Below are 20,390 nucleotides of genomic sequence, written 5' to 3'. Positions count from 1 at the left end.
TCATCTATAATCACCTGTGAAAAACAGAATTTTTCTACCTCTCTTAAACGTTTTGGTTCTACACGGGTCAATCTTCGTACGCTGTCAAGCACTTTATTTACACTGAGTATCACAGCTGGTACTTCCGGGAAAGAAATTAGAGAAAGGATGAGTGCCGACACTCCAGAGAAGCCTGCGAGTTTTGATGAAAGTATATCACCTCTGAAAGACACATCCAAATCTCCTGCTAGTGACAAGGGGGGAAGTGATCACATAAACGAACAGTCAGGGCATTCGGAATCGGAGAGTGACACTAGCCCTGAAAAATCCTTGTCATCTCATAGCATACCTGGCCCATCAACCTCCAGTGGCAGTCAAAGGGAGAGAAAAACAAGTGGTTCAAGTAAAGCTGCCAGTGAATCTCCTGACAGAAAACGAAAATATGAACCAACAGAAGAAGAAATGAGAGTCTATCGACACAAAAAAGAAAAACAGGAAGAAGAAAGATTGAAAATGCAGTTAGTTAATCATGATATTAATTCATTTGAATACATTCAGTACAAACGCAAGGGATAGCAAATGGCAATGATTAATGTACCATTGATTATATAAGTCAAAACATGCATTGTTGATATGTTTACTTCAAAGTATGTGTTGACATATCATCATGCCTCCCTGAGTTAAGACACTTGGTAAAGTGATTAGAAACATCCAGCACAAGTCCCAAAAGTTCTATTTCAAAATGTCTTCAGGATTCTTGAAATGGTTTGATACGAAACAACTTGCATCTGTTTTTACAATAAATGTAACACTCAAAAACTTGATACATTTCAATAGCTGCTAGCTTTGTCGGGAATGGGGCGGCACATAGTGTTACTTTACCCCATGTCCATCTGTTGCATTCTGAATCAATGTCATATCTTGAGAAACACTCAACAGATTTGGTTGCTGTTTTGCCCAATATAATGATATTGTGTTCTACACCTTACCATATTAAGATGGTCATTGGTTAAGTTAATAGGTCAAGGGTCACGTTTGATAACTTCTGAAAATTCATCAATGAATAAGGTAAATAAAGTTTAAAAAATGTAAAATTTGGGAACATCAGCATAAAACAAAACATGTCAATATTTTGTAGAAATTTTTGATGAAATTCTATTTGAACCAGACATTAAGTATTTCACACAAGAAATTTGTGGAAATGGGGGATTCATATGTTATTAAAATTTTCTAATTTATTTCCTAATATCTAATTGTTTATATCTAATTTCCAGAATATGGAAAAATGATGTCAATAGCTTGGTTATATAATTATTTCCTTACTATAGCTGTGATAAATAAGTACTGTATTAAAATTTGTTAAAGGATTTCAAAAAATAACAGTTCCTAGTACTTACTACATTGTTTAATGAAAGATTTTATCATAAATGTATTCATTATTTCATATTTGTTTAATATTTCAGAGTATTGGTTTCAAACTTTACAGAAGAACAACTTAACCGCTATGAAATGTACAGGAGAGCCGCCTTTCCAAAGGCCGCTGTAAAGAGGGTGAGAACATGATTCCATTTCATGTTTGATAATCGTAAAACATTAGAAACCTAATTGTTATGATTTTTCACTAGTTTGTGTAAAAAATGTAGTCACCATTCAACAGATATTTAGGTATGAAGATGGTAAGACCCTCTCAGTGATTGTGGGCTAAAATGGCAAAAATTCCACCGAAGAAAGCATGACTAGATGATGCTACAGAGTGAGATCTGTCAAAATTTTAAGATTCCTGGACAAGATCGAAATATTGAAAACAATGGCAATGACTCTTTCTTAAAAATTTCTTAAAAAACTGCAGCAAAAATAGAAAGAAAAGAAAAAAACATGTCACCATTGTTAATCTGATTAAGTTTCAGTGATCAGTTAAATTTAGAGATCTTTGACAGGAAATGGTCACTGGTCATACTAGAATATTCCAAAGATAACATAATTTGTATAAAGAGAACTTCAAGTAATAATAATCTAGATGTCTAGATACTTTTTTTTAATGAAAGTTATGCCTGTGTTTTATATACCTTAATAGTTTTACACGTCTGCCATATGTGAAGCATAAGTTTTAGTATACCTTTAATCTATATTTACTATTCTTTCTGTTGACATTTAAGCTGATGCAGTCCATTACAAGATCAGGGGTAGCCCAGAATGTTGTGATCGCCATGTCAGGCATTGCTAAGGTTTTTGTTGGGGAGGTAGTTGAGGAAGGTGAGTGGTTCTTGATTCTTCACAGATCCTCATAGACAACCTAGGATCTGCCAATAATGGCTGAAATCTAAGTTGCTGCCAGTAGTAATTCCAGGTTATACCAGGTTCATCTAATAATTCTATAATGTCAATATAAAGTGGTTGTATATTCTGAATTGAAAAAGAAATTTTTGGAGTATTTTTTTTCGAAAACGATGACCTGCTAGTATTTAGTTGAAATCTAAAAATTTGTTGTTTTCTATATCAGAAAGTCTGTGATGGTTTCTTTTGACTTTATATACTTGTATTCTATATAGTCGATACATGTATTACAGATTAGTATGAATTCTTTTCATAATTTGCTTAATTCAACATTTTAAACAGCTCTTGATGTGATGAAACAGTGGGGAGAGTCAGGGCCTATCCAGCCCAAACACCTTCGTGAGTCTGTCAGACGCCTCAAGAGCGCAAGAAACATTCCCAACACAAAGACAAAAACAACCTTACTCAATGGTTGATGGAGGGAAACTGAACAATTCACAAAACAAATGTCTCCAGCTATCAAGCCACACTGTCAAGCAAGCAATTCAACAGTGGAGTATCAGTTAAGGCATACAAGAATTATGCCCTTGTTTAGTCAAGTTCGAAGATGTGATACTTTCAGGAGGAAAACATGTTGGAACTTTCAATAGTGTTGCTGGCCTTCAGGTGCTACAGCTTGTCAGTAAACAGACCAGTAAGAGCCAGCAGTACAAGTCATCACAAATGGTCATTATTGTAACTTTTTATCATAAAAGACAGATTCACAGAAATGAGTAAAATTGGTAGAAATATAAATCTTGTTTCCTACTTTGTTTCTTTAAAAAAAAGAGTGAAACTTTCCATGTTTATGGTTTGTAGGTGATTTGTTGAATTCATAATAATTTTCAGACTTTAAGATAAATCACGACATAGAATGTTTAATAACTTCAGACATATGGATTTAAATTTGTTTTAATTACTGTAGAAGAAAAGTCTCGTTACAATTAAGAAACTTTGATCTTGTGAAAATAGAAATAAAACAATTTAATGACTGTCTGACCTTTAATGTGATTGATTTCATATGAAACATTCAGAATAAATGCTTTTACTTTCTATGTGAGTGAGATTATAATTTTTATGCAACTGTAATTCACCAAAACAATAATAATGATTTACAAGAAGTGGAGTATCAGTAGAGTACACCAACCTAACAATTTCACAAGTTTTAAATAACAATTTTTTCCCTTTTCTTTCATTTTGAAGAAGTAAAGAAAAAATAATTTGAAATTGGGGACATTCAACTGGACAAACACAATTCTAATCATGCTATATGTTGTCCTTGTAGGTTTGGGTCATTTTTAGCTCACCTTTTTAAAAATAGGGGTCTTTGGAATCATTCTGGCATTAGCATAAGCATTGCCAGCTAAGTAAAAGATTTGTTGTAAGTTATATGAAATTATCTAGTATATCATGAAGTAAATGTTCTAGTATGCAGATATTTAGTAGGAGGTTAGTTAATCTGGTGTGGGATTCGTGTTCTAGTATACTTTTAAATGTATATCCTAAGATGCTGATATTTGGTATGAGGGTTGTTTTGGGGTGCGTGATTCATTTAATATAGAAATGTGAAAGTATTTTTCTCTAACAGAAAATAGCATTGGGTCAAGTTCTGTTGTTTTAACTTAAAAGATTTGCTTCAAGGTAGATAAGTTTCTAATATATAGTTCAATGATAGGATGATGGAATTGCATTAGAGGTGGTTTTATGTTGTACAATTCATTCAATGAAAAGAAGAAATGTTTTCCTTCAAAAAATGGTATTTTAACATTGTAAACTTAACTTTTTTATTAATCGATCCCATTTCCCATACCTGTCAGTTGAGAATCACTGGTGATAAGTCGGTAATAGGTGAGCTATGCTGTTTTCAAACAGCTCTAATTAGAACTAGAAATCTCCAGGTTACACTTAGACTTTCCACTGTCTGAATCTTTTTCTTTCTCTTTCCTTGATCAAATTTATTCACTTTTACCAATTTAATAGCTCTTCATCAGGTGTGACACGGTTGTGCTGGAAAAGATGTTTTAAATCTCTAATCATTTAAAATGTATGAACTAGATAGGTGGTCAGAGTAAAACATGAAATTTTCTCCCGACCATTTCCCTAGTTGAAAGTTCTACCTTTTGCAACATTCATTATTAAAACATTACTAGATGGTGAATAGAATATGACTTCTTACAACACAACCAGTAATGTGATGTTTCATTGACTACAAATGTACTAGCACTAACATGCGAGATGGTAGGGAATCAACCAACGAAGTTGGAAATTAGTGTGATTAGATGGTTGTGTTAAAAGTGCCTCTATTCTGTCTAGTACTAGAAAGAAGTTTCAGATCAGTGTGTCTTATACCTGCAATTTTGTGAAGTAGTCTGTGCATCTTCATGTGTTTAAATGGTAAGATCCATGATTGACACACTAGGAGTTCATATCCTGAAAACATCTACATAATACTTGTAAGGATACTGTGTTAATATTGCAATTGTAAACCTGGGAGAGAAATTCAATTTTTGGGAAGAGATGGTGTAATATCGTTAGACATAGATGAGCTTATTACCAAGCATGAACTTGGTGCCAGATACAGGATATCTTGACAAGATGAAAATTCAACCATCGAATCAGTCTTTTCCCAGATTTCATAAAAATTTCATTTTCATGCAAAACTATTCTTTCTTTTATTCAAAACATGTCATGATAGAGAGTATAATGTCATTTGTTGTGAGAGTGACATCTTGTCATTTGTTTGTGAGAGTGACATCTTGTCATTTGTTTGTGAGAGTGACATCTTGTCATTTGTTTGTGAGAGTGACATGTCATTTGTTGTGAGAGTGACATCATGTCATTTGTTTAGGAGTTTTATCATTAAACCCTACTTTATATCTATTATAAATACATAGAGACAAAACTATATATATATATATATAATCATAAATAATGATCAATTTATTAATAAAAAAACAATATGATTATTCATAATGACAACTATTTCCAGTTCAAATCTTAATTAACAATATGTGTATTCTGATTTTAATCCTAAAGGAATGTAAAGAATCTACTCAATAGTTATATTTCTTTCTCACACTAAAAGACTTAATTAAATCACTCTTAAAACCTGAATTGCATCAACTTCACATGTTTTTAAACAAATCCACCACACCATAAAAAACATTAAGTCTACATTCTTTGTTTAAAGTAGTAAATTTCTCCGATTTGTTAACACGAAGTAACACGATGAAAAAAGAATTGAAAATTGAAAGAGAGGTGCAAATGGAAATGCAAAAAACCAGATAAGTTAAAGATCTTTGTCTTCTTTTTCCTCAGATGATGGTAATATCCAATCCAACATTTCCAATTAACTACTAAAAAATCATCATATTAGCCATAATTGTTTACCCAACTTTCATTACCCGGTACATTCACTTACTATGCTGTACACTTGTATGTATAAACAACTGATGACTTCACCCTCTGACAATGCTTACTATGCTGTACACTTGTATGTATAAACAACTGATGACTTCACCCTCTGACAATACAAAGAAAATAAGCTATAAGTTAAATATATGGTAAAGTGTAAAACAATCATGAACATTTAAAAGTACAAAGTACAGTATCATTGGTTTTCCCTTGATCCTTGGTATGACTTTTAATAATCCTGGCTTGTCAATATCTATATAAGGGCCAACGTTTACTTATAACTTGTTACTTGTAACTGATAACTTTTTTAATTCACACACACGGACATTCAGATCTACCTTCATGAGTGTTCTATATAATAGAGTACAAACAGGTAAGCACAAATTTGATGATGTAAGTTTGTATACGTAATGGAAAACTTCAAACTTGATTTTCATTCAAATGAACCTTTCAGACATGAATTCAAAATATGTTATTTCAAAGGAACTTAACAATTTCAGTAAGAATTCCAATGCACAGTTCCAGACTTTATTCAATACACACTTGTGCAATAAGATAAAACAAATAGAACACATCTATTCCAAAGCTGATTAAAGCATAAAAACACATCTGAACAGTTCTAAACACATTTTGCTTTGGCTCACTGATGATATGTTCAATATAGAAGCATTCATGGTAGTTATAGAACAATAAAAAAACCTCACGAAATTTTCAGAGTTGTGTTTGAAAAAAAGTACAGTGTGATTGTGTTAAGAAATACCAAACCATTTATTCATCTGTGAAATAAACATCATTCTCACAATCCCGTTACATTTCATTTATCATAATAGTATTTAAAATCACAGTCTCTTTATATATAAATATTTCAATATACCGGTATGTACATTTTGTATATACATGTATAACATCTACAATGTAGCCATGACATCATATCAAATGACTGAGTCTGAGCACCAAGGCAGGAATTACCAAAATATTGCTACTGAGTTACACCTTTAGCTGCTAGCAACCTATGAGATATAATACAAATCATTTTTAATTGATGTACCTGAATGCAGTTACAAATTTCTTAGGACAAAGTTTTCCCAATTTTAATGATTAGCTGAATATTGATATGTTTATTCTAAAACTGGAGTTGTGAATGTTCCTTGCCTTGGTGCCCTGAAACAAAAATCAGCTACAATGAAATCTGGCTTCATCAACATGTCAAAGACAACTGGACCATTCGGTTATTACATACCAGAGCTGATACAGGAATTCTCAAACATTACAATGTAATGAAACCTACATTTGAACTGACTTTCATTCTTTCGTATTTGAATGTTACTTGGTTGAAATGAGGCAACAAATGAACAGAAGGTTAATATCTTTAAAACATGAAAAGCTTGCTTTAAAAGCATGTGCCAGAGGTTAGGTGATGGTGAAGTCAGATTTCAAAAGTAAACTGATATATATAATAAGTTATCAATCAAGCATAAAGACTAGTATCAAATGAGAAACACTGAAGGTCTAAAAGTTGGTGTATGGCAATTTAAAGATAAGACTCTTGATTATCTCTTCCTCGCATATATCTTTTTTTCTTATATTCATGTACATATATTTAGATTTATCCTGAAAGCTGAGTAACCCTAAGACTTATCCGTGCTCACTATGAAGACCATTATACTTGGCGACAGAACACAAAAGAGTATGAAAGCAATAGAGGTCTAATTTGTATCTAAATAAATATAGCAATTATGTATGCTACTTAATAAATATTCTTAAATAGAAATATTATTTTGAATTGCGAGATATGATTACTCAAATATAATGCAAGAATGATTTGAGAATTAAAGAATTAGACTAAGGTCACTATTATTTTATACTGGGATTTCATAATTCCATTCTTCATTCATACACATCTTCTTGAACTACATGTCATTTCTTATTCTTATCAACATTCATACATATTCCGTCTTTAAAATCAAAATTGAAAAAAATCTTAAAGACACGTAACAAATAAATTCAATTTCCACTCATTATCAATAATCTAACCGTCTATAATCATGATCTAAAATTTCCTAATACAAAAAGATAGCAAAGCATCCTTCAGGTATGCTTTGTAATTTTTTCTGTGTTTTCCAACACAATATTACAAGAGTTTGCAACAAACAAGTGACTTGTAATTTATCAAACATATGAAATCTAGACAAAGTGTACTTTCTGTTTGCTACTAATCTGTTTCAATTTTTAATACATGTCATAAAACAAACACTTGTAAAATACAATGTCACAATATCAACACATGCACCAACTCCTTCTCACATACACAACAATAAAAGATATTATATCCACAAGGTAATATGTAAGTTTTTTTGGTCAAGTACACTACAGCTGAACAGGAGGCCAGTCCTCTAGAAATTGCACGTAGTTGATATTGCCAGTGACCTCCAGTTCATGTTTTTTAAGTTTGTTCCAGATTACTTCCCTTGCTTGGCGAATTCTCCTCTACCTCAATATGCAGTTCTGCTGGTTACATTGATGGTCTCGGAGACTCTGCAGAGAGAAATCAAATCTAATGTAAACATCATCAAAATTTAAAAAGAAAAAAACATTCAATGCAGTCTTAAGTAATATTCTAAACATCTTTTTTTTTAATTTTACAAAAAAGTATCTTTTAAGGAACAATTACATCATAACACAAAAATAAGCACACGATGAAATTCCAGCCTTTGGTAAAATTTCATAACCATCATACCAGGTTATCTTTGCACATCTTTTAGTACCATACTTTTGTGTGACTTTTTGTGACTGCAATCAACACTCATTTATTTTATATTTCATCATTGCATCAAAAGTAAAATTATCATCAACTCACTTTTATAGGAAAATTAAATGTCTGCAAGATATTGAATTCTAATATGCTTCTAATATTTTACATAACCACATTCTTACACTCTCATTGATATTTTGAGATAATTTGGTTGACATTCATGTAATAGATTTGATGTAAACTTAACACATGTTTTGAATGGAACGGACCAAGAAATTCCTGAAAAATTAAAGTAATACACAAGTTTCACTGCCGGTTTGATACTTTGATATCAGACTGCAGTGAGGCGGTACATGATACACCTGTCATAGGCTGAATGAGCATTTTGCAGCAAAGACAGGGAAGGAAAGCAATGTTTAATGTCATATCAACATATTGAAGTCATTCAGACAGCGCTAGTTGTGTAATGTAGAAGGAAACCAAAGTAAACCACTGAGCGTCAATGGTGATAACAATCAAGTTATTGTTCTTTTAGCGCCACAAAGGCAATAACTCAGTGACAGGCAAATAGCTTTGGTTATCAAAATTGTTAGAGCAACTGTGATAGTGAACATCCATATGAAGTTTTAAGTGATTTCATTGGGAACTACTGGAGATATTGAGAAACTATTTAAGTAATTGATATAAGGGGACATAAATCTATGAATTACAAGCCAAAAAATGTGGTTATCCAGCTTGTCCTAACTTTGATGGCAATGAACCTCCATATGAAATTTGAAGTTGGCCCACTGAAAACTAATCAAGATATCAAGCAGACTGTTTTGATCATTGAATAAAGGACTATAACTCCTTGAATTACATTTGAAATGATGTGGTCATCAAACTTATTTCTGTTATCATGGTATTGAACCTTCCTTTCAAGTTTGAAGTTGATTTGTTTAAAATTAATTGAGATATCGAGCGGACACTGTTTTGGTAATTGAATAAGGGGCCATATCTCCACTAATTACAGTCTGAAAATTAGAGTGATTGAACTTATCTGAGATGTCAAGGTATTAAACTACTCCAGTTATCCAAAGACATCACATGTCACATCATATCTTTGACAGGTCAAAAATAAAGAATTTTTAGCTGGAAATATATATTAAGTAGTATTTCATATATACATATTAAGGATAAAAAGAAATAATTTAACTCATTTGGATTGTATGTACTCCATAGTCAAGGTAAATATCCTACTTAAGTGTTCGCTATATTCTTTTGTTTTTCTTTTTACATGACTATACATTAAACCTCAATAGTAAAGGGCTGATATTCCCTTTACAAAACCTCATGAGAGATGTCACAGAATGTCTACCTGAAACAGAATTAATCTTTCTCAAACATATACAGCTGCAGTTTAATAGATTCTTATTGTCATATATAGTTGCGTCAAATACATTTACTTGAAAACTTATCAAATTGTTTCTTTTTCCAAGTTCTTCCATTGGACAGAATTACCTCCCTTGTGGGTTTTGTGTGTCAGAAACATGCCTCTTGCATTTGTTGAGAAATGAGAAATATGTTAGATAGAAAAACAGATGTTTGTAGTTTGCTTGATGAATATTTCAACTTTAAAGCTACAAATCCTTACAGTGTTTCATTTTTATTTTACAAATGGTTGTTGTAAAGAAAACTTTTTCTCTGATGTGAAAGGTCAAAATGTAGGTAAAATTGCCTAATTTTTTTACCTATACCCCAAGTATGATGATAAAGTGACTAGTAGTGTTGGAGATAGAGTCTGGAAGAGGACTAATAAACACATGGTTGTCAACCTGACTTTATCATCCTTATGTCTTATCATCCTTATGTCGTTATACCTGAAATACGTTGTAATAAACTGAAATATTGTACAGAAATTCGACTGAAAAACTTTACTGTCAAAACTCAAATAAAGTAAGATTTATCAATTCTTTATTAATTTGTGGACATCTTTGCAGTGGAAAAAGCAAATTTATTAATCTCTCCATGTTTTAGATGACTTCTTTATTTATCTAAATTCAAATTTCTGCGATGCAACTATTAGAAATCTAATAATTCATTTCCTATATACATATACAATAAATATGTAAGACAAAATACAAACATATAAATATTCTTGTTCAATTTATCTCTATTGTAAACTCACACATCAATTACTGTAAGTACTGTGAATATCGATGTTTTATCGCTAATCTTATCTAAACACTTTTCCAACAGGAAAAGAGTTAAGCTAGAATATAGATATGGGATTGCTGTATCTTTATGTTAATTCTATATAAATTAATGAGGATGTGCTAATTCATTATTGCCCTTATTTGCTAAATATGAAAATATGCTAAAATTATATTTCACAAAAATAAGAATGCTTATAGTATAATAATGTCAGTAAAATTATAAACAATTGAACCTAAATTGAAAACTCAGTACCACTAGTTTTCTTTTTCTTCTATCTAGCTGGCAATTTGGAACAGATTCCCCTTCCAAAACCCCTTTGAGTAGCTTTTCTGCTGCTGAAAATCCCACATATAGATCTCTAGCATATATACAAAGTATACTACAGTTCTAGCAAATCTAAAAGGAATGGTTTGAGGAGCTTGTAAGTAGTGGCTGGGATCAGGTAAGGCAATGAAAGTAACTCTAGTGCACAGCTACAGAAACTACTGGCACACTGCATTAGAGTTCAGTCTAGAATCAAAAATAATACAGTATACATATAAAGAACTAGATCTAGTTAGTTTATATATTAATTTGAAAATACTATGAGAAAAATATAGGCCAATCATATGCCAGTAAATATTTGAAATGTGAAATATGTATTTCATACATTACAGAAATCTATTGCTTAAATTTTTATTTGTTAATACATACCCACTTTATGCTGGGGAAACCTTTTCAAATGAATGATTTATACAAAATAATAACTTCCAGATATTGTCAAAAGCTAGCTAAGCTGAATAGCAATATATGTACTATACAACTGAAATCTTATATTTACATCCTGAAAAACAATGCATTGAATCCTAGCTGTATATTGCCAAAAAAGCAAGGGATGATACTGCAAAAATATTGACAGGGTTTTCTGTTACCTTATTCATTCTCATCATCCTCGGCAGAGTCATGCATGTCCTTCATTATATTCCAAGCCCTACATATATTGATAGTGATAAGATTCAGAACCATGTAACTGACAAAGAATTTCAATCAAACCAAGGTTTTTGATCTTGTCTTAAGACTGTTCCAAACAGTGATTTGTTCAGCAATTCTGAGGATTCAAATTTTTTGTTACTGGTTTCATGCTTTTCCTGTAGGACTCACTAAAATTTAATATCCTACTACTCTATCTCTTAGTATCAGATTTATCACAATTTTGAAACTGGTATTTCAATTCACTTATGGTTCATTTATGTAAATTTAACAATAATCATGTGATGCTATACAACTACAACTCTTCCATGTTTAGCTGCTAATTTGCCTTATAATCCATGCCAACTATTTCAGAAGCAGCTTCCTAAGTTATTTCTTCACAACACATTTTGTAAAAAAGGAAACAAGCAACACATCCCTCATAACTCAACAATCCTAACATCTCCAAAGCTTCAACAAATAATCTAATTTTACAAAGGAACCAAATAAAACCCCATGCAATTCCTTCCAACTGTGTATAAACTTGTTACTTACTCGAATGAACTCTGTAGACAATACTACACATAAATATAGGTATATTATCAAATAGCCAGTATACTTCGTCTTATAATTCAAAATGAAGTTTCCCTTAATAGTGAAAAATGCAAAACTATTCCTATAAAACATATTTTGAAAACTGGATATTGTATACTTATCTAGAGTGCAGTATTCACACTGTATACAATATTATCAACTTTATATCACAACATATAATGTCACTTGTTGCTTAATACATTAAAAGGAATGTACTGTTTACAATGGAATATTCTAATAGGTTTAATTTTTAATGAACAAATTAAAAACTCATTAAGTTAATCAGGAATTACCATCATGTACTGTAAATTACTTCTATTTCATATATACATTTTCGTGAACTCACATCTGCAGACACATTCACAAACACATGATTTCGCAAACGTTGATCTAGAAAAGACTTTGAATAGGACTATACTTGAAAAGTTATTTACCCGTAGTCATGTGATACATATTGTGTCCATATTGAATTGTATTTACCAGAATACAAGGTAGTATGAAGACAAAAGAAACAATCATGAACATTTAATATGCTTTTGTTTTCAAGGCAAATTGAAAGGACCTCAATAGGCAAGACATAGTGTGCAGGGTTTAACATGAGGTTTCGTAACATGTTTTCCGGGAAATGTAAACAGAAGTAAAAACACGTTAACGACAGAATTACAAGGATGTCATCAACAGATTCCTACAAATAACTGCTGGAGATTTTAATTTGTAAATGGTTCTCCTCGTGTATAAACAAAAATATAAATACCACACGAAACATAAGTGATTTACAGTACAGGGGTGCTGATTGGTGATATACTTATTTGTAAATAATGTGTATGATTTATTTAGATGTGCAAAGAGGGATTTAACGAAATATCAAATGTTTGGTAAATGCAATACATGTAACTACAATTTGTAGTCCTTGTAGTTATATTATACAAATAATCCTTCCACTTACAAATATTCATTTTCTGAACGTAAACTGTTTCCTTCATCTCCATGAATACTAAATCAGATATAGATAGTAAGAAGAAAAGGCAACAAAGCGGACAAATACAAATATAGCATCAATTTATTTTGTATAGTTAATTAAATAATTTAATTTTCAAAGACAGTCTCTGTTAATTGAGTTTGATTTTCATAAGGAAAGACAAAATATGTTTGATGAAATATTAGAATTCAAAATGACTATACATAAGAATGAAAACAGATTTTTTTTTTTAGAAATTAATTGAGAATGGAAATTAAAATAATTAGAATTTGAAGGAAAGTGAATATACAGTAAAAATATTTCTCCTTTTTTGCACCAAATTATCATCATAAATGTAAAAACTTGTATCAACATTTACTGTATTACATATCTATTTCCATGAGAACAAATACCAAATAGATATGTTAGTTAGCTTGTCGGGTTTTATTTACACATCAATCATGCTGCTCACAACCATAGTTTTTTTTTCAAAAATTGAAAGAAACTTTATCCATACAGTGTTTTTGACCTATTAGTGCATACCACATAATATAATGCAATTTGAGACAATTTGTCTGACACACAGAAAGTGATTCACAACAGGGAACAACAGCATATTAAAACCTATATCTAGTACTAAGCTATCCTTAATTCATGTGCTTTCTAATGACCAGCATAAACAAACAGTACTACATGAAAACAAACATATTACTTACTTCTTGCCATACTTGATGTGAATGATGAGGAAGACAACTCCCAACAGGATGCAGATACTTCCCACTACAATGTAGGCAATCCCAAGGAATGGGTTCTTTCCTCCCAGCCAGGACGTTGTGGAGATAATGAAATGCTTTGTGCCATCAAAGGAAGTCACTGGGTAGGCTTACAGAAGAAATATACAAACTTTTTAAATAGCTCTTCAAATCTTGCTCATTTTTCTATCACTCCTTAATATCAAAGAACTTTTAATTTTTTACGAAGAAATATGGAACAGCAGAATCTGTTTTATTGTTGACTTTGTTTCAAGATTTCCTTATTTCAAACTTTTTTATATAAACCATCATCAAAATGAACAGTTCAGAGATTAATGGAGACAACTTTTACTACCAGAAAAGGGTAGTATTCCCCAATTAGTATGTTTTCCCCTCTGAATATAAATAAATTCCCCATGAAAGAGGTATTTATTTTCTGGGTTATAAGCAGATAATAGATGACAGTTTATCAAGATAATCAGTGTGACATTAAATAAAGTTTACTGATGAATTTTGCACAAATAATCCTTTATTTTGTGAATGTATTTTTAAATTATACTGAAAACATATAAAATATTGGATTTGTTTGAGGCTTTCAATGATTGCAAATGCATAGGTAGGACCTAATGTTACATACAGTATAACACCTCTCCACCAGTGTCTATACTTTTAAATATTAATGAAGGCCATGTTGATTAAGATCATATAATCCCGTAATGTATTTTTGTAACCTGCATCAAACCTGCCGACAATGTAGACAAACTCTAGAATTTGACCTCGTCACCCCATGACCCAGTGATGAAATTTTTGTTTTATAATGTTGATATGTGAAAAAAACACTATAATTAATTCACTATGCTAAGTTGGAAATTAATTGTATTCAACAAATAAATAAAATACACTATGTAGAAATATTCCTATATATGCATACGTTATTTGCTAACCAAAAGTTTTAGTTATATCATACACACATGTATGAATTTTTTTTGCCTCCATCGGGGCCCTCAACCTGATAATTCACAGGTAACAATAGGCAAGATGCAAAACTTTACATTACTTTAGAAGTAAAATGTTTCCCCTGATGAGCCTCACTCCACAAATACAGCTTCAAGTTCCCTTGGGGTGAGGACAGAGATCAGTTGTCAATCTCTTGATGTCAAGCAATGCTATCAAGTTATGGGATGGTAATCTCAATGATTCCAAAGATATCATTTGTCCTGAGGTGGAACCAATATCTAAGACAAGTTATCAGTTATGATTGTGTTTTATCCCCTGATGCTCCGCAATACTATAGTTATTCAGTGGGGGATCACAACTGTTTCAAAGAACCAAACATCCAAATGAATTGTTGATATGAAAATTAACTAAATCTACTTGAGGGTCAGATTTTTCGGAGTTGCGCCCCGCCTCCTTTCATAATCTTCCTTACTTGTTAACACAAAAAATAAATACCATAGTTAATATTGATGGTGTAGTTGCCCTTAGGCAGGGAATTCAGGAAGGTGCCTTGATGACTGATCCTGCGGTGAAGTTTGCGGAAGTTTGGGAGAGCTGCAGTCCTCATCCAGACAATGAGGTCTTCGTTAACATAGCCATTGTTGTCAGTGTTGTTCTCATCAAGTGTCCAGGCATATTTGTTGGGCCAGCTTGGAGGGTTGGTGAAGCCACTCCAGCCTGATAAATAGTGATGTACAGGAAAGGTGTATGCAATATATTTGTATACTTATATTATTTTCTTTTCTGTACTTTTCCATAGTTTTACTAATGAAAAAAAAAGATTAATAATGATAAAACAATATTGTAGTACTGTAGGACGTTCACTTAACAACTGAAAAGAGCTATGAAATTTAACTAAAGAAAATTTCATTGTAAAGCTTCATTAACACTCATTATACATAATTTGCTTTCATATTCAAACATTTATATAAACTGAGACTTGTTTAATCAGACATTCTAAATAAAAAGTTTCACCTAATGTTTATGTATTTTATCAAGCTTACAATTTCAAATCTGAAGGCAGGGAATCTTGATTGTTAAAGGCAACATAAAATGTGAGTGAATGAAAGACAGTACACAAATAAATAATATATATATTGAATTGTATCCTACTTACTGGCAGGATTGTTGAACTTGTCCTTCTTGTCTGACAGCCAAGCTATTCCAGTGTTCAGAAGTGTCACAGACTCAGCAGATGAGCCACCATTGTAAGTCAGGCTGAAGCTGTCTGTAGAAATTTGAATTATGTGTAATGTTTAATCAAAACATTAGATGGTCTTTTAAGATAAAACATATCAGATATTTTGTCAATGAAGTTTGAACTAGTTACTAATGAATCTACACTGTCTTTCAAGTAAGGATTTGTCACCTCTTTAAAGCATAGGTATGAAAGAATGCTGTCTACTTTCAATTTTCTCCTATAAACTACATGATGTAAATATCAAAATCTCTACTGACATGAATCCAGACAATGTGTAACTAGTTACCTTAAAAAAAAACATTTGCAATTCTAAAACTTCAACATACTCCTATCAGTGTCAATCTCATCTCATTTTTCTATTTTCAGGAAAACATTTTCTAATTTTTTACCACATTGAAAAGAAAATCCCAATTCTCTTCAGTTTTTGTATACTGAAATTGAAGTAAAACCTCTTTATATTGCCACCTTCCGTCCAAAGACCTTTATTTGTAAATAAACAATGCATATTTCTTCACTCGTATTCACTCTACATCTAGCATATTGCATTGTAAATGCAAATTAACAGCTTGTCTGATGGTCTAGACTTATGGATTTTATGGCCGAAAGAGTGCTTATCATGTCATTGACCTGTTCTATGAATGGAAACTTTCAATGTAAAAATAGTTTGAACATTATGAAGCCTGTTGAAATTCTTCAATCAGAATCATGATTATTGATATGTGGCACAAATCTGGGAATTTGACATTTTTGTTTTCATTTGTTCATGCACATATGTCTTACAACAAGCTATACAGAAGAATCTGAGATCATCATCTACTAATTGAAAAAAACAGTTAACTTCAAATGAAAATGTCATTGAATAGTGTTAAGTAATGTTCAAAAATCTTCTCAAAGTGATAGTACTCTGGTATAGATTATTTAAACAAACATTTAAATGTTGTTGTGTTAAGTGTACACAACTGATCGTGGCTGTGATTGGCAGACCATTTGACATGAAAATTCTGTGACTTTGTGGCAGTGTTATTGGGGGAATGCAAAGGTCTATTTGTAAAACTGTTCTTTAAACATTGTGGCAAGTTGTAATATGCAAGTTTGGCAAGGCAATAGGTGTGTTTAAGTGAAGAGAAATCTGTTCCGATAAAATTTATGATAGTATATGAGCGTGGTTTACAATATGTGGCAATAAAATAAGATTATCCTGTACTTAACTTCTGAAATCAAGAAGATAATTAAAAATTACCATTGAACAGACTGTTGGCAATGGCTCCACAAGGTGCTATAGGTAAGGTAAGGGTAGAGTTGAATGGTTTGGTAAGGTAGGGTTCACAATCAGACAGCAGTGAGCCAGCAGAGACAGAATCTCCATGTATCTGGTTATCGTCACGAGACCGTACATATCGTCTGTGATTCTGGTAGTAGTTTGACAATCCGTAGTACAAATACACATCTTTCTGTAAGGTTAAACCAAGTCTGAGTTTTAAAATCATTACCAAGGGCACCAAGACAATACAAACTGATCATTGTACCATAAACAATAAGGAGAATATCAATTCAAGCATCCAATAAAATAGGTTAAAGTTGATGTTTTAATTTTGATATGCCTTAGTTTCTAATAGAGTATTCATTTACCACAAACATTGCATTTAATCTCAATAACTCTGTATATTGTCATGTTGAAGTTGAATGTGAATTGATATAGCAAAAAATTCAAAAAGAAAATACTTGTCAATTACTGTATAGTATCACAGAAAATGACTTATCATTGATTAAACTTAATTATTCGTCTTATAATAAGCCCAGGGGTCCATGATAGGAAATTTAATTGAAACAGAACTTATTGCATGACAATAAAATAGTTTTTGTTACAATTTTACAGAACTTTGATATATGTGGGCTTATTAGCAGGCATCAGGTTAATGTTGGAAAAGAACAATTCATGGAATCAAAACAAACCTCAAAATCCTCTGGTAAAGTAAATGTTACAGTACAGTTACATACAAATCCCGAGTTGTTTGTACCAATGGCTGCCAGTTGAGAAGCACAGGTGTCTCCAGCCGTAGTTGTACATTGGGTGTAGTCATGAGTAAATTCCTTGACCTGAAAAAAAATCAAGTATTGTAGTTACATAAATACAAAACATTTAGTGAAATGCAAAAACCAGTTCAAATCCTTGATCTCATGAGACAATATAACCAACTAATTATATAAGCGACCTCATCCAAAAAGTCATACGATCCATCCTGTGTAGTTCAGTCAATTATACTCTTCATTTTCAAAAACAAGACTGTAACCTTTTGTAAGACATAAAATCACTTTCTATGGGTATACAACTTTGTTACCAAAGTTGAGTCATTTATCAATTTATCACTAAACTTAATATTTCATAGCAGGTTTGATTTCTTTTTATTTTATCTCAAGATGTGATATTGGTGACTGCTGGTATGAACTCATCAGAGATGTCATATGGTATATGTTATGACCCGAAAACATTCAAAATTTTAACTTGCAATAAACATACTATAGTATTATTTTATCTGTACACATATATTTACAGTGTAATAAGTTCAAAATCATCATTTTGCTTTCTTAACTAGAAATCTATACTCACAGAATTGGATGTGATCAGAAGAGCAACACCGAGTGGAATGAATGCAATGCCAATAGCAAAGAATGCCGGCAGTACTGTGCCTGCTGTCAGAATGGGCTGCCATGCTGGAAGCTTCTGCTGCTTAAATTTTGTTTCTGCAATAACAATTCATCCATCACTTATGTAAGCATAAACTTTATTTTTGACAACACAATGCATGGGATTGTGTTATATTTATTATCTTTAACAGCCCATTGATGGAAAGCCTCACAGACAGAAGCCTGGTACATATACGTAATGGTTTAATTACATGATTAACATCAGGTAGTATATTCCATTATTATCATAATATAAAAAGTGTTGATTTGTTCTTTAATAACATTGCGAAATCGAACTAGCACATGCAGTAATTGTAGATTTAAGTAGGGGTGGTTTCATTCGATTTTCATTTCAAGTATAGCCCTTTACATTGTTTCATTAAGACACGGGCAACTGTAGTATCTGCAATCAATATTGAATATGCGACCATCTGCGAACATTTGTGATAAATTCCGGTGTTTTAAGGTAACCCATTGCTCATGTAACGATATTGTGAACCTGTCGGACAACTGTTTGTTGTTGTTATTTCGTTCCCAAGGTGGGCATATTTTATCACGAAATAATCATCTCGATTCATCTCTAAAGTTGTGTAGTAAGTGAAAGAATCGTATTCATGTTTGATGTATTAACATAAATATTAGATCTGTATCGCGTAATGGTACAAAAAATACACTACAAACCTTTGGGCCTTCTACTCTTCGTTTCCTCCATTTTGCCGGAATTAGAGATCAACGTGGCGCCACCTGATGTAGATGTTGATGAACTCTGGAGAGGGGAGGTAAGTCGTGAATCTAAAAAACAACACCCCATTAGTAGTAAAATTTAGTACTGTATGACCAGATACGAATTCAAATAACAATTCCACTTCGTTCTACCAAGCACGTATTAATTCATAAGATCTTCACAGAACAAGATCACGGAAAGTAGCGGACCAAGTTTGTCTCATATTGTCAACTCAATCTCGGACCAGCTCCTTGAAAACCGATTAGAATGACTCGAAATGGAATGATTCGGAATAAAATTGGAATAAAAATCTAGTGTACATCACTTTCAGAAATACTGAGGTAATTTTAAATTCAAATTGAAAAATAAAATTGAAAAAAAAACAGCTCTTCCTGATGAAAAACAACACACACTCGCAGAAAACGGGGCATGTTTCATATTATGCAAAAGGATGAGACAAACCGTCATTATCAGCCTGAAAACAGATTAAACTATTCACAAAATTGAAACTTTTACACAGTGTCATATTTGTTTGTAAAAATCTTAAACTGGACTGATAAACCAGAGACGTATACATAATCCCTTCTTGCCAATCGACAAAATTGTCAAATGGCTATTTAATGCAGATTGGCTACATATCACAAATCAAAGTCATATTTTGGTTTATTGTACATGTGTTGTATGGCTTATTGTGACGTCATTTAGGGTAATAAAATGACGTCATATATTCACAGGAGTGTGACTTCGTGTAATAATGATAACTAAACGGAACGGAAATGGCTTCAAGTTTACGTGGAAATATCCGTATAGTCTACCATATTTGATTGAATGAACGATTATGCGATAAAAATGATCTTCAATTCGATTCTATTTCATAG

General features: G+C 32.0%; 2 protein-coding genes across 2 annotated transcripts; one reads left to right on the top strand and one right to left on the bottom strand.

Annotated features, from left to right (window-relative positions):
* Window positions 1–134: 134 nt before the first annotated feature.
* On the top strand, window positions 135–3,347 carry LOC132550035 (transcription initiation factor TFIID subunit 11-like). Its single transcript, XM_060214031.1, has 4 exons — window positions 135–497; window positions 1,443–1,530; window positions 2,136–2,232; window positions 2,596–3,347. Exons 1-4 carry the CDS (start codon window positions 148–150, stop codon window positions 2,727–2,729), a joined length of 669 nt encoding a protein of 222 aa, XP_060070014.1. The 5' UTR covers window positions 135–147; the 3' UTR covers window positions 2,730–3,347.
* A 2,873-nt stretch (window positions 3,348–6,220) lies between these two features.
* On the bottom strand, window positions 6,221–19,533 carry LOC132550028 (cell cycle control protein 50A-like). The gene is made up of 8 exons (XM_060214024.1): window positions 19,470–19,533; window positions 18,712–18,845; window positions 18,057–18,200; window positions 17,344–17,554; window positions 16,020–16,130; window positions 15,359–15,580; window positions 13,871–14,036; window positions 6,221–8,241 (listed from the first exon to the last, which is right to left on the bottom strand). The coding sequence occupies exons 1-8, from the start codon at window positions 19,498–19,500 to the stop codon at window positions 8,199–8,201; spliced, it is 1,062 nt and encodes a 353-aa protein (XP_060070007.1). The 5' UTR covers window positions 19,501–19,533; the 3' UTR covers window positions 6,221–8,198.
* Between the last annotated feature and the right edge of the window lie 857 nt (window positions 19,534–20,390).

This window comes from Ylistrum balloti, unplaced genomic scaffold, assembly GCF_031769215.1.
Source record: "Ylistrum balloti isolate Yb309-2 unplaced genomic scaffold, AGI_CSIRO_Ybal_v1 Utg370102, whole genome shotgun sequence".
Classification (NCBI taxonomy): domain Eukaryota; kingdom Metazoa; phylum Mollusca; class Bivalvia; order Pectinida; family Pectinidae; genus Ylistrum; species Ylistrum balloti.
The sequence above is the reverse complement of the archived record's forward strand: the minus strand, read 5'-3'. Positions and strand labels throughout refer to the sequence as shown.